Source organism: Marmota flaviventris, chromosome 8 (genome assembly GCF_047511675.1).
Source record: "Marmota flaviventris isolate mMarFla1 chromosome 8, mMarFla1.hap1, whole genome shotgun sequence".
In the NCBI taxonomy this organism is placed as follows: Eukaryota; Metazoa; Chordata; class Mammalia; order Rodentia; family Sciuridae; genus Marmota; species Marmota flaviventris.
Window position 1 is genome coordinate 95,395,130 of NC_092505.1, and position 14,683 is coordinate 95,409,812.

General features: G+C 37.5%; 1 protein-coding gene across 2 annotated transcripts in view; it reads left to right on the forward strand.

The window, feature by feature from the left end:
* Positions 1-14,683, forward strand: part of Tnik (TRAF2 and NCK interacting kinase) — a 382,522-nt gene that overhangs the window by 246,228 nt on the left and 121,611 nt on the right. For both annotated transcript variants that reach the window (XM_027942207.2, XM_027942206.2), the window contains exons 5-6: positions 9,999-10,109; positions 13,955-14,045. In XM_027942207.2, coding sequence (XP_027798008.1) covers positions 9,999-10,109; positions 13,955-14,045 — 202 coding nt within the window. The remainder of the gene's footprint in view (positions 1-9,998; positions 10,110-13,954; positions 14,046-14,683) is intronic.

Consider the following 14,683-nt stretch of genomic DNA (forward strand, 5'->3'; position numbering starts at 1 on the left):
ATAGAGATATAGTTTATGCCACTAAGACCAGTGCTTTCTAACATTTATTCCCTGTGTTCAGTCTACATAAAATACTCCCCAGATATTTCTTTGGCTGTGACTGGGGGACAGAAGTTTGCAATATCTCTCCAGCCAATATATGTGCTATTTCAGGTGTCTGATTGAAATATAATCTGTGTGAATTCTATCAGTCTCACTGTGGAGATAAACTCTTGTTTAGTACCAGCTCTTTGTAGAAACACAACTACTTCTGATAATGGCCAAGTGATTCTCCTTTATCAACTGCTCAGGGCCTAATCCGGAAATCAAAAAAGAGAGCTCTTTCAATAAAGATTCTGATCTCTGAGAAACAAGTCGAACTCTGACACACAACATTACCATCTCGTTCTGCTGATCTCAGGGCAGGGAGGCTGTCCTGTTTTGCTATATGCCGATCAGATAGCAGGAGTGAGGAGTACTATCAATTAAATGGACTAATTTCTCTAAAATGAAAGCACAAAATCTACTTTCTTTTGCTTTCTCTTTTGATACCACCATAACAATCACAGGCCATAATGTCTTATAAAAGCAAATACATTTCTAATTAGCTTCCTAAATACACAGTGATCAAAATATCACAGGTTATTACAGTGTAGTGGTTCAATATTCCTTTAACTGTATTGTAATGCTGCAGTCTTGCAGAACAGGAGTCAGGAAATTATATTGTATGCTTTTGAGAAATGTTCTAGCAGTTAGCTGCAATCCAGAGACCTGTTTTCTAGCCTTGGCAGAGGCAAGTGTCTCTGGCATTTGGTTTTTACCTTATAAAAATGATGATTTTGTTAGCTAGGCATGGTGATGCATGCCTGTAATTCCAGCTTCTCAGGAGGCTGAGGCAGGAGGATCACAAGTTCAAAGCCAGCCTCAGCACTAAAGCAAAGGTGCTAAGCAACTCAATGAGACCCTGTCTTTAAATAAAATACAAAATAGGGTTGGGGATGTGGCTCAGTGAGTGGTGGAGGGTCCCTGAGTTCAATCCTCAATACCAAAGATAGATAGATAGATAGATAGATAGATAGATAGATAGATAGATAGATAGATAAAATGGTGATGTTGGACTAGGTCTGAGTTGGCAAACTGGCATACAGAGGCTAAATATGTTTAATTTGGTTCACAGAAGGTAATAGTGTTTTAATTATGCCAACATTAGAAAAATTGAGCAGTTTCACACAAAAGTCTGGATTTCTTGAAAAGTTTGAAAAAATCAAATGATCTAAAAATATTGGTCCTGAAATCCTAAATAGCAGCAATATGTTAGAACAGTCTGCCAGCTGCTAGCAGGACACATGCCACTCCACTTTGTGCCAGAGGCCCCATCAGTCTCTTGTCTCCCCTTCATCCTCAACCTCACGCTCTTGCAGTACTTGCCCAGGCTTGTGTAAGACCATCCAGAAAAGCCACCAAGATGAACTAAGATGTGAACTCATTTCAATCCCAAATAGAGACCCTTTCTAGAATCTGCACTGCCATTGGCCAGAACCCCCAAACTGAAATCTGCCATAGTTTAGATTTAAATTGCTGTGGCATCTTGGCTTGGCAGAAACCACACCTACTTCATTTTTGATTGTTTTACAATTTAAAAGTAAGGGGCTACAGGTAACACTATTAAAAATTCAACCACCTGTAGCAGAGCCTTCGAATAGTTAATTAAATTTTCTCTTAGTTCTATGTACCAGAAATGAGATTTTCCCTTTAAAAAAAATGTTTTTAATCAGTGATCTTCTCTTTTATGAGTGAAGAACTCCCCTCATAGGTAGAAGCTAGGTCACTCATCTGGAGAAATGTTTGAATCTCATTATTTGTGAATAGAAGATTTCTAAAGGTTGAATTTAGTCAATACAGGAGTGCCTGAAATGGTAGGAAGAATAATTATAAACAATCTGCCAGATGTCGCAGTTGCGTGACCTACAGAGACAAAACATAAGATGCCCAGATATCAACAGATTTTATGCTACACCTAAATTAATGGATGATTCCTTGACAATAATGAGACAACCAATTCCTTCTTCTACCCGCAAAGAATTTCATTAGAATTGTGTTTAAACTGCTTTTCATCTTAGCAAAAGGACTTCACGTATGTCCCAAGTTATTTTGCTAATGGTCTAAGTAAAACTTCTAGTTCCTTTTTTAGGTTAATTTTCAGCCAATGTTCCTATTTACACTGAACACGCCTCAAAATTCTTCACTACCAAGATGCTTATTCCCAAATGCTCTAAGGCTAGTATTTCTCTTTTCCTTTTCTTTTTCTTTTTTTTAAGTACTAGGGAGTGAATGCAGGGGCACTCAACTGCTAAGCTACACCCCCGCTCCTTTTTATTTTTTTATTTTGAGACAGGGTCTCACTAAGTTGCTTGGGGTCTCACTAAGTTGCTTAGGCCTGGCTTTGAACTTGTGATCCATCTAACTCAACCTCCCGAGTCTCTGGGATTACAGTTGGTATGTGCCACCACGCCTGGCTTCTCTTTTCCTATTTTTAACTTGTCTGAAAACTTACTCCTTGATTCTCACCCCAAATTCTTCTATTTGGTTGTAACATTCTGAGATACAGAATTGTACCATTTCTTACTTCCTGAAGGTTAGCTTCTACAATTGGGCTTGTGGACATAATGGACATTAATGATTTACTCCTCCCAACAACAATTCTGCAGAAGATCACGCATGCCTACTGTGAAATTCGAGTCCCAGCATAGCTAATTTCTCTAGCATTTCCTTGAATGTTGTCGCGCTGAGTCTGAGCTGTCTGTCTACTCAACATGGGCAGCGATTGAGCATGTGTGGGAGGGTGCCCTTTGGACAGGCTCTGGTTGCTCAAAATACAAAATAGGCTCAGTATATTCAAAGTGCCTTTGTCATTCTCAAAGTATAAAGTTATTCATTGTCCAGAAGACTTATTGACCAAGTTTGAGACACTTCACAACCATGGGACTCATTTTCTTATCTTTGGAAAACTTAGAATTGGTACTTCACGCATTCTCTTTTCAAGTCTAAAAATAAAATACAGAAACCAAAAGAGCCCCCCCCCATACATGCTAATTTCAAAATGATTGCAAAAGGCTGTTGAGGTTGCTTTTCAAATTTGAAATGCTTAACAGTCTTACTTTACTTTAGTTGGTCAGTTGAATGATAAATGTATTCATGTGTGGACCAACCTATTTTTGTTTTATGTTCCTATATACATATTTTTTATATTGTGAGACTTAAACTACTTTTGGTGAATGAAACAGCTCTTCTCTAACAAAGTTACAGAATATGGGTTTGGTTTACACCTTCATAAATCATGCAGATGAGAGCCATGGCTGTTCTAACCACACATGTTAAAAAAATATCTTGTGTCTCACTGAGGTTTCTGGACTTTCAAGGTCAGTACCCTGATCATTTGCAGAGTTGTGAATCCTTGGAAATATTTTTCCCCACCCTTTTTTCTTTTCTTTCTTTTTTTTTGGTAGCAGGGATTAAACCAAGAGGTGCTTAACCACTGAGTCACATCCCCAGCCCTTTTTAGTTTTTATTTTGAGACAGTTTCACTAAGTTGCTGAGGCTGGCCTTGAACTTGTGATCCTCCTGTCTTAGTCTCCTGAGCCACTGGGATTGCAGATGTGCACCACATACTTTCCCATCCTTTTTTAGGGTGTCTCTTCACCTGCTTGGTTCATTTTAGGAAGCCCTTCATCTGCCTGCTCCCCTTTCTTACCTTTTGCTCCTACCCCTCCTTTTACTATTAAAGAGCGCTATCTGTTAATAGTTATTTATTCTGTGGGTGACTGACCAGTGACATTGGGGCGGGGGGCGGGGGTGGGTAATGAGTTCCTTTCACTGTATTCTGGGTTAGTGCACACCATTTTAAAATACTATCTTAGGGCCTTGTTTCAGGAACTAAAAACCAATTAACTAGAAAGTGAGCAAATCCTTTAGGGACCTCAGAAATCACCCTAGCTTCTGAGAATTAACCTTTTTAAAATTTTTCAGGGGTTTCTGGGGTTGGAAAAGGAAAGGCTCTAAATGACCTCATCTGGTGATTCTGTTCTACAGGCCCTTGTCTGTGTCTTGGGAAGGAGGTGAGTTCAGGGCGATCTTGGTGCTTCTGAAACTCCTCTGGGATCAGCTGAGGCTGGAGCCTCTTTCATCAGTTGTAAACCTGGGGTTGGGGGTGCACCGGAGGGCATAATAAGTGCCTCCCAACCTCTGAGAGAAAAATCTCACACTTGTCAGAAATGTGAGACAGCTGACAAAAATATGTAACAATCAACCATGCAAATGGTGAAATATGTCAAAACTCTGTTTCAAAAACTTAGTCTCTTTTTATTTATATAGGAATAACTATTCATGTCCACCTCATGCAGGAATCCTCATTTCTGATCATTTGATGGTGCTACACTGAGCTCTTTTTAGAATTCATGCACCAGGCCAGGCCCAGCATGCCTGAGCACGTTTCTTTTCCACCTTCAACTTCATCTTCCTTCTTTACTTCCAGTGGCAGGCATGCTAATTTGTTTCTGACCCATTATTTGTTTAGTTGGTATTGAATGAGAGTTTCAAATGGAAGAGTGATTTTCATCTCTCCTTCCCCCACTTGCATTACCACCACCTTCCAAACAGAAAGATCCACTGTCCTCATATGTACCACTGTGTCTTCTTGCTGTGATACAAACTTTTAAAACCACGCCGTGTGTCCTTGGTACTCTTTTCTTAATAGAAGTTTTAGGAACATATGTGCCTGATACCCTTTCAGCATCTCTCACTCTGACTCTTCCCCAATCCCAGTAAAGTGGGCCTTGAGGACCTATTGATGTCCCCCTCCAAGTCAGAAACTCCTCCTCCTTGTCTTTTACAATGCAAACCGAATAAACAATGGAAAAATGCTCATGCCTGTAATCCCAGCAGCTTGGGAGGCTGAGACAGGAGGGTCTGTGTTCAAAGCCAGCCTCAGCAAGGGTGAGGCGATAAGCCACTCAGTGTGACCCTATCTCTAAATAATATACAAAATAGGGCTGAGGATGTGACTCAGAAGTCGAGTGCCCCTGAATTGAATCCCAGGTACCTCTCCTCTGCTCAAAAAAAGAAAAAAGTAATAGATATATTTTGAGATTTCTGGCCATGAGAAATTTTATATCAATAGACTCAAGGAATGCTCACATCAAACCTATAAAGTTGATGCTTTTATTTTGTATTTTAGCATAGTGGTGATAGGTGGTTAGGGAACCTGCCCAAAGTCTCAAAGCTGGTAATTTAGAAAGCAGTATGCTTTATAACTGTGTTAGCTGATTAATGATTATATACTATGCATAATGCTGTAGACCTTAACAATGTCCGCTTCCAAATAAATAAAGGAATTAAGAGAAGGAGACTAGAAAGACAACAGTTTTGTAACGACTAAGTGGTAAATCATTTCACCCAGTCCTTGGCACATGGTAAATTCTCAGCAAACGTTAACAAATATTTTTGTTCCAGCATAAACTCTTTGAGAACTTTCTTTGAGGAGAATATTAATGATCCATCATGTCTTCCTTGTGAAATGTGAAGTTATTGACTTATTGCTGCTGGGCTTGGCATGTGGAGCCCTGTCTCTATTTATTAATGTGATGAGGTTGCTTATGGGGAGGCCTCCCCACTGTGTGGTAGCAGTAATTATCAGTATTGCTGTGTGGCTGCAGGAACCCCTTGCTACCAAGTGCTGGTTTCTTTCTTTCTTAAAAAAAATCCCATTACATAATTTAACAATCATTTTGTTCCACTGTGAGATGAAAAGAATTCAGCAGCCTTCAGCTGGAGCTGAATGGAGAAGCAAATTATAGAAATCACTGACATTAGTGCCTGGCTAGAGTAGAATTGTTTCCTACTGAAGACTTGAAAGTATTTTGTCCAATCTAATTTTGAAAGACTAGAGTCACTGGGCTTCCACTGCTTTCCCTGGGAACTACAATTATGTGGCCTAATGCAGCACAGGGTCAGGACAGTATCTCCAGCTGATCCCGGAGCAGTGGACACATTCATGGGAGGTCTGGTCGCTTGGTTTTTTCAAAATGAGATTGAAAGAAAAGGCACAAGTGTTTTGTTCACTTGAGAAAATATTTCTTTCCATTCTACACAAGGATGTTTCTTTGGACTGTTCTGCTGGCATTGAATTGTAGTCAGCTACATAATGGTTTTTGTTGAACTTGGTTTTATGGAGGATTCCCCCCCCCCCCCCCCGGACAAAATCACATATCTAGAGCAGTATGATGAACACTTTTCTACCAGTGGCTAATCCCACTCTATCTACAAATTCATCAAATTCCCCCTCTTCTAGGATTAATTTGAAACATATTTATAATTTTCTTTAAAAATTCTGAAAAAAATACACATAATACCATATTTACCTAAATCCTAATCATTTTAAAGTGTACAATTCAGTGGCATTCAGTATATTCACAGTGTTGAACAATCCATTACTATTATTTGGTTCCAGAATTTTCCATCATCCTAAAAGAAAACTGTATTCATTAAGCAGTCACTCCTGTTTTCCCCACCCAGTACCCGGAAGCCACTAATCTGCTTTCTCTCTTCATGGATTTGCCTATTTTGGATATTTCATATAAATGGAATATATATATTTTTTTTCTTTCTTTTTCTGGCTGCTTTCACTTTCACTTAGCATAATGTTTTCTTGATTCATCCATGATGTATCCTCTATCTAGACTTCATCCATTACACTTTTTGTTTGTTCATCTGTTGATGGATATTTTGGTTATTTCCAACTTTTATCTATTGTGAATAGCACTACTTTGGACATTCTTATTCAGGTTTTTTTTTTTTTTTTTTTTTTAAAAAACATCTATTTTCAGTGTTTTGGGTATACATCTAGAAGTAGAATTACTGAGTTCTCTATCAGTTCTGTGTTCATCTCATTGAGGGTCTCTTGAACTGTTGGCCACAGTGACTGCACCATGTTACAGTGCCTTCAGCAATGGATGAAGATTCGGATTTCCCTACATTTTTAAAAATTATAGTCATCCTCATGGGTATAAAGTGACACTTCCCTATGGGTTTAATGTGTATTTTCCTAATGACCAATGGTGTTGAACAGCTTTTCATGTGATCATTAGCCATTTTTTGGTTATCCTTCTTTAGAGAGATATCAAGTCTTTTGCCCATTAAATTGAATTTCTTGTCTTCTCATTGTTGAGTTGTAAATGTTCTTTATATATTCCGGATACTAGGCCCTTGTCAGGTAAACAATTTGTATATATATTTATATTCTATCGGGTTATCCCTTCACTTTCTTAATAAAGTGTCCTTTAATGCACAATAGTGTATAATTTTGATGAAATTAATATTTTTTTCTTTTGTCACTAGTGAATTGTTGCAATGTCTAAGAATCCATTGAAAGGTTTCAAGAAGAGTCATTGAAAAGATTCAAGAAGAAAGGTCCCTGAGAATTTTTTTTTCTCTTAAAAGTTTAATAGTTTTAGCTCTTACATTTAGGTCTCTAATGCTAAAATCAAACAAACAAAAATTTAGGTCTTTGATTATTTTTGAGTTAACATTTTTGCATATGGTGGGAGGTAAAGATCGAACACCATTGTTCTACATGTGGATATCCAGTTGAGTTGTCCCACCATCATTTGTAGAAGAAACTGTGATACACTTTTATCCATAAGTATGTCTGCATATTTCTTTAAAAGACAAGAACATTTTTTTACTAACCACAGAACCATTATCACACTTCTAAAAATGCTAATCTTATTTCCTTAGCATTATCAACTATCTAAGTCTAAGTTGTAACAGTCTCAAAAATATTTTAGCTTTTATTTAGAAATTTAGTAATTTATTTATATTTATGTATCTGTTTTAGTGTCCAAATAAGATGTATCCATTGCAATTTGTTGATTTGTTTTTTAAATTGAAATTTTTTTTTGTAGTTGTAGATGGACAGCATGCATTTATTTGTTTATTTTTATATGATGCTAGGGATCAAACCCAGTACCTCATGCGTGCTAGGCAAGTGCTCTGCCACGGAGAGACAGCCCCAGCCCCTGTTGATTTACTTTAGAAAACATTTTATATCTACAGGTTTCCCTTCCAACTCTCTTTTCTTTTCCTTTGCAACTCATTTGGTGAAGAAACAATTTGTCTAGACAAGTTTCCTAGTCTAGACTTAGCTGATTTCCTGTAAGTTGTGGGTGGAAAGAACTAGAGGCTCCAGCAGATTCAGGTTTTTGTTTTTTTGTTTTTGGCAACACTACCTCTTAGGTGATGCTTTGTTCTTCTATCAAGAAGCAAATCTTAGTTATTTCTTACTTGTTTATGTTAGCAACGAAGTCTGCTCATTAGGAGGTACAAATAATGACAATGTAGTTGTATGATGCCTTCATCCTTTGTTAAATGGGATATCTGCTTTCATGAATAGAAGTTTTCCCTGTTTTATTATTTAGCTATCCAGTGGTAAAATTAGTGTAAGAAAGAATACATTTCTGTCACTAAAAGTAAATCTTACAGTTAAAGAAAAAGAAAGAATAAACCAGAACCCTCCCCCCACTTTAACTAGTTCTCAAAAGAATAAGTTGGTTTGTTATTTTCTTCTAATATTACCAATTTTGTTCTTGGGAGGTTACTTTATTAACACATTTAATTAAGCATATTTAATGTGTTTCTAGAAATTGCCAGTATTGTTCTAGTCAATGACTAGAGTCCTTTTTGACATGAATCTTTGGTCTTTGATAGCTTCCCTTACATATGGGAAATTTGTCACTTATTCTGGTTGGAATGTAGTCTATTGTAGTACCTCCCTGTAAAAGCTTCTTGTAAGCCTTGAAACTTCTGCTCCTCCTTTGGAGAAGATGGGTGGGTTTTATAAGTAACCCAGGCTTTTTGAAATCATAAGTCAAGTCAGACCAGGCATTGGAAACTCACTCATGGAACTCATTTCGTAACTTTTTATTGAGGTTCTATTAGACACACAGACAAAAAGAAAACGGGATTCCTGCCTGCAGATTTTGCATCCTGGTGGGTATCTTTTAGGACCTAGTGACACAGTGCTGATATCAGACATACACATTTGCACAAAGCCAAAACCATCAATGTGATTTTACCATGTATCTGTTTTAGTTCTTTCTCTACTGTCAAGTCAGGGATTGATTACTAATTATTTTGAATTGTTTTTATATAATTACCAAAAGTAATATAAATATCTAAGAAGATGACTTGTTGAGAAATGCATTTGAAGGCAAAAAGATAGAAATGGATATTTCCTTTCTAAGCCTAGAAAATGGATGTAAAATCATGTAGACTCCTGTTCCTCTTCTAGGCTCTATTTTGCTGTTAAGTAAGGGCAATGTTTATTTTCTGCCTATTTTATAAAGTTGCTGAGTGCCGTAATGAGTTTATATTTATAGAGTGCTTGGAGCTTTTTGGATGAAAGGTGCTAAATTAGAGTTTATTGTTTATTGAATTTATTTGATGTGTCCAACCTCCTGGGAACATTTACCGAAGTTAATTAAAAACAGATCGTCCCCACTCTGACAGCTTACAGTGCCAGTTACAAACCAATAACATAAACAATGTGCACTTCTGTTGTCCTAACTTGGCACTGACTGCAGAACCATAGGTCTTCAGACAGGGAAATGGTCCTGCTTGTAGGAGATAAGCATTCTTGTGCTGGGGAGAAAGTACAGATAATCTCAACTGATTCTGAGCCACCTACCTGACCCCAGTAAAAAAAAAAAAAAAAAAGCAATTTAGAATATAGATATTTCCATCAATTTCCAACTGTTAACTTATAGGTTGAAAATTTTAAAAACAATCTTTCTATCACTGTAGTATGATATTAAGACAAGCGCTTCTGTTTTAGCCTCACATTTTTTTTTTGCGGGTTTGGCATTCCCAAACAGCCAACTAGAATACCATCTGCTTTCTTCACCCGACTTGGTAGACGCTGTGAAGTGTAGTAACAATAACAATGGCTCGTTTGCTTCCTTTGCCAGTTGGTGATGGAGTTTTGTGGCGCTGGCTCTGTCACTGACCTGATCAAGAACACGAAAGGTAACACCCTGAAAGAAGAATGGATCGCGTACATCTGCAGGGAGATCTTGCGGGTAGGTGACAAATGGGGACCAACCTATTTCCCAAAGTCATCAAGCAAAACAGGGTATGTTGGGGGGTGCTGTGGTGCTGTGGCCTTCTAGCGTGATTCACAAGTGTGCCATCTCTGCCTCCCTCCTTGAAGGTTACTCTAACTGCTGGTGGTGATGGTGGTTGGGCACGCAGTTCTGCTCTGATGGGCCTGCGCCATTTTCACAGGTCATGTGCACTGTCATTTGGAGGTTGACATCAGGTGATTTCCTTTGGCCAAGGATTCACTTCCAGTGATGTATCTAAGTAGAAATCTGATTTTTTTTTATCATAAAAGTAGTGTAGTATAAAGACAGATTTAGGAAATGGGTTGTTTTAAGATGGGTCATTTGAGGTAATCCATTTGTATTATAATTAATATGGTGATGCCTTCCCTGCACTTAAAGTGTTTCAGGATTATGTGATTTTAGTAATCTCTTTACATAGAAGCTAGTTTAACTAATTTTATTTTTAAAAGACTCTTTGAGGCCTAATTACTTAAAGTAATCAAAAGAGCTAGATAAGACTGCTTGTTCTACCAGTTTTACCCACAAATCTCATCATCAGGAGGTAAAGACAATCCTGTCATATTTACTGTACTCAGTTTGGAGAGAAGAAGGTAATTGGGTGCATTCACTTAAACTAGTTTTAATTTTTCTCTTGCTGCTAATACAGAGCTGATTATAGGCCTACAGAGCATTCTTGCTAGATTCGCCTGATGATCATCATTTATTTATAAGCTCAGTCTTCTTAATTTAAGGGAACAAAAGTTAAAATTGTTGTTCACTACATGTCCAAGATATGCCTTTGAGAGATAGATTACATGCTGCAAATGGATGAATCAGTGGATGAGCATTAAAAAGGAAGGAAGATGTAAATAGATACTGACCGGGCCTTAAATGCAAACCAAATTAAGCAAAATACAAAGAGAAATAAAATTTTTAAATGATAGCATTGACAATAGCATAAAAAGTCAAATATCTAGAAATATACAGAAAGAAGTAAATGGCATCTACTCTAAAAATGACACAAAGTTCCTGAGAGAGATTTATAAAGACCTTAATAATTGGAGTTGTATGCCATTTAACGGATCAGAGACTCAATGTGGTAAAGATGTCATTTCTCCCCAGTTTTATCCATATCTTTTGAACTCCCAATCAAAATTCCTGTAGGTATATTTGTGCACAGTGATGATCTGATTTTTAGAAATTATATGGAAATGTCACCCAGAACCACCAAAGCAATCCTAAAGAAGAAAAACAAAAGTGGAAGACTTATGCCCCCAGTTATCAGGATTTCTTTAAAAAACTAGTAAGTAATTAAGACAGAGTGGTATTGTCGTAGACTAGACAGGGACCAAAGGAACAGACTCAAGGCCCTTGAACAGCCAGGCATGATGGTGCACCCCTGTAATCCCAGTAACTCAGGAGGCTGAGGCAGGAGGATCACAAGGTCAAGGTCAGCCTCAGCAACTTAGCAAAACTCTGTCTCAAAGTAAAAAATAAAAAAGTTCTGGGGGTGTAGCTCAGTGGTTAAGTAACCCTGGGTTCAATCCCTATTACCAAAAGGGGAGGAAAAAAAGTCTCTGAACAGACCTACATCACATGAACACCGTGTTTATGGCAAAACTAATGTTGTTATGGATTAAAAAAAAATGCTCTTATGAGCAAAAGTTGATGACTCATATGTAAACATGAGATTGATACCTGCTTTTTACCATATTTAAAAACTTAAAATAGGTGAAAAGTAAAAAACTAATGTTCTTATAAGAAAACAGAGAATAATATACCTATAGCTTAAGGTAGCAAAAAGATTTTTTTATTTGTTGTTTTTAGATATACATGATAGTAGGGTGTATTTTTCACATATTATACATGTTACATGGGGTGCAACCCATTACAATATAGATCCCATTTCTTAGGGTTGAACATGATGTGGAGTTATACCTGTTGTGTATTCATACATGAGCATAGGAAAGTTATATCCATTTATTCTACTGTCTTTCCTATTTCCATCCCTCTCCCTTCCCTTCATTCCCCTTTGTCTGATCCAGTGAACTTCTATACTTACCCTCCCTACCCTTCCGTGTAAAGATTTCTTTAAAAAGAACACAAAACACAATTTGAGGGGAAACAACCTGTCTATCTGCTGATCTTCCCATCTGACATTTGTCTCTGTGTTTTGATGTGCCATTAACTTAACTTGAATTCATGACTTAAACTCACTCCAGGAAACCATGATGGATTACTTCATCCTCTAGACCACACTGTGAGTGCCACCAGAAATTTCTCAGGTTTCCAGGGCTGGTTATCCCCATGTGCACTTCTGGGTACAAGGGTCAATCTTCAGGGTTCTAAAAGCAGAAAGAAAGTTTGTACTATCCCTTGTTTTAAAAATTGTGAAAATAGTGGTTTTTCTTCTTCTTTCCAATACCTTCTCCCAAATGATACCAGGATTTGACATAAGGTGACACCCTGGTAGGAATAGTTGATCACCTGGAAGTGATCAGAAGAATTATCAGAGCTGATCTTCCCTATATTGTATGATCCCATTCAGTACAGGCTTTGGCTCACTTATATGCTCTTGGTGTCTGCTTCTGAACACTCAGAGGGTAGAGGAGGGAGGGGGATCCTCAGCCCTTCTCTTGAGGATTTACGGGTTGTTCATAGACTGTAAAAACTGCATTTAAATCTGTTTGATGCCCACCTTAGGCCAAACTGACTAGATAAGAAAGGTAGTTTTTTACCGAGTCTATGACAGTGCCTCAAACTGTCCTGTTGCATGATTTATGTTTACTAATATGCTAAATGTACATGTGAATATTTCTTGGACATCTGTACTCTAGTGCTGAATCTCATTTCTTCCACTAGGAAATTCAGATATTGAGTGTGTGCACGCACACACCTTTTATTCTATTTTGTGTTTGTGGCCAACAATTAAAAGAAGAAAATCATAAATAATAAAAGACACTTGGATACATAGTTCTTTGAACTAATAATGGTAGAATATAGCATGCTTTACTTCAAGGCTCTAATTTTAGCTTCTTTTAGATTATAATTTATCTGAAAAATATGTGACTACCTTAGAGTAAATCTGTAGCTTATAGAACTCACAATGCAAAAAAGCCAAAATCAGAGTAATTCATGGAAATATGGTACATCATTAGGTGTGGATGTCACAGAATGATTGTCTCATATAATGAGCACAAAGTCACCAAAATCATTAAGTACTAAAAATGACAGTGACAGAATGCCCACTGAGTGAATAGAGATGGTTTTCTTTTGAACCACATTGGCTAAAACCAGTGGGAAAGTTCTTGGCTGCCCTTAGAAATATTTTATTGTGTTCAGTTATAAAATTGTAAAACTCAAGGTAACTTTTAACTTTTCAATTCAAATATTGCTCCCTCCACATGAAGATTTAGTTAAATCAGGGTTGTCTTCTGTGCAAAGAGTGTTGATGTCTTTCATGCAAATTAGCACATTGAGGCAGCCCTCGCTTCTCATGGTACCTTGTTAACTGAAACTCCTGCGCGTGGGAACCTAACCATGCCATCCTGAGTATGCTCTGGTGGTATCTAGTGTCAGATCCAATATGCAGGGATTTTGTTTAACACAGTGCCATGAATTGCAAAGATAACCAATAAGTACCCATTTATATTGATCAATGGCCTACTGTTGAGAACAACACTATGAGTATGTCAAAGATGTGAATGTCATTCTGTAAAAGTTTCTCTGGGTGAGTTTAATTTGGGGAGAATCATTCAAAATAGGTTGTTTTCATCTTGGCTTATCCTGCTATTAACTCTCTCACCTTTTCATCCCTGCAGGGGCTGAGTCACCTGCACCAGCATAAAGTGATTCATCGAGATATTAAAGGGCAGAATGTCTTGCTGACTGAAAATGCGGAAGTTAAACTAGGTGAGAACAGAGTCCTGTGAGCCGAGGGACTGCTTAGAATTGATAAGAGGATTTCAACAGCTCTTTCTTTAAATTAATGTATATTTGTTACTCATGAGTTTGGGGGGCCATTGCCCTAAAAGAGAAAAAAAATATTTTTTCTGTTTCAAAGATATTTTCTAAAAGCATTTTGAGGAATCAGTTGTAAATGCTATGATGAACAGAAGAAACTTGTGCTTAATCAATGTGTAGAGATATTTGGGATTTTTTTTTTTTTTTCAGTAAAGATTAGAAGTGATAGACCTTAAAATCATCTCCTGCATTTCACATTTTTTATGCTTGCTGTTATGACAGAACACTGATGACCCAATTTTTCATTGAAAATATTCATAGTTAGACATATTTAAAATAAGCAAATTCTGCTATGTTCCCATATGTTTAAGTTATATGTATATTGATTTTATGATTACCTAGGCCACCTGTAGAAAATGGGTGCTTGGTAGTCTGCTTTAGGTGCATAATGATTACCCTCCTACATGTGCCGGTTGCCAGTGGGGGATCCCTTTCTTTGGCATATCTATTAGAGCCCTTCCCCACAGCAGGTCTGGGATTCTCTAGATGAGGTGCAGAACCCCCATGCGCATTTGCCTGCTTGAGTA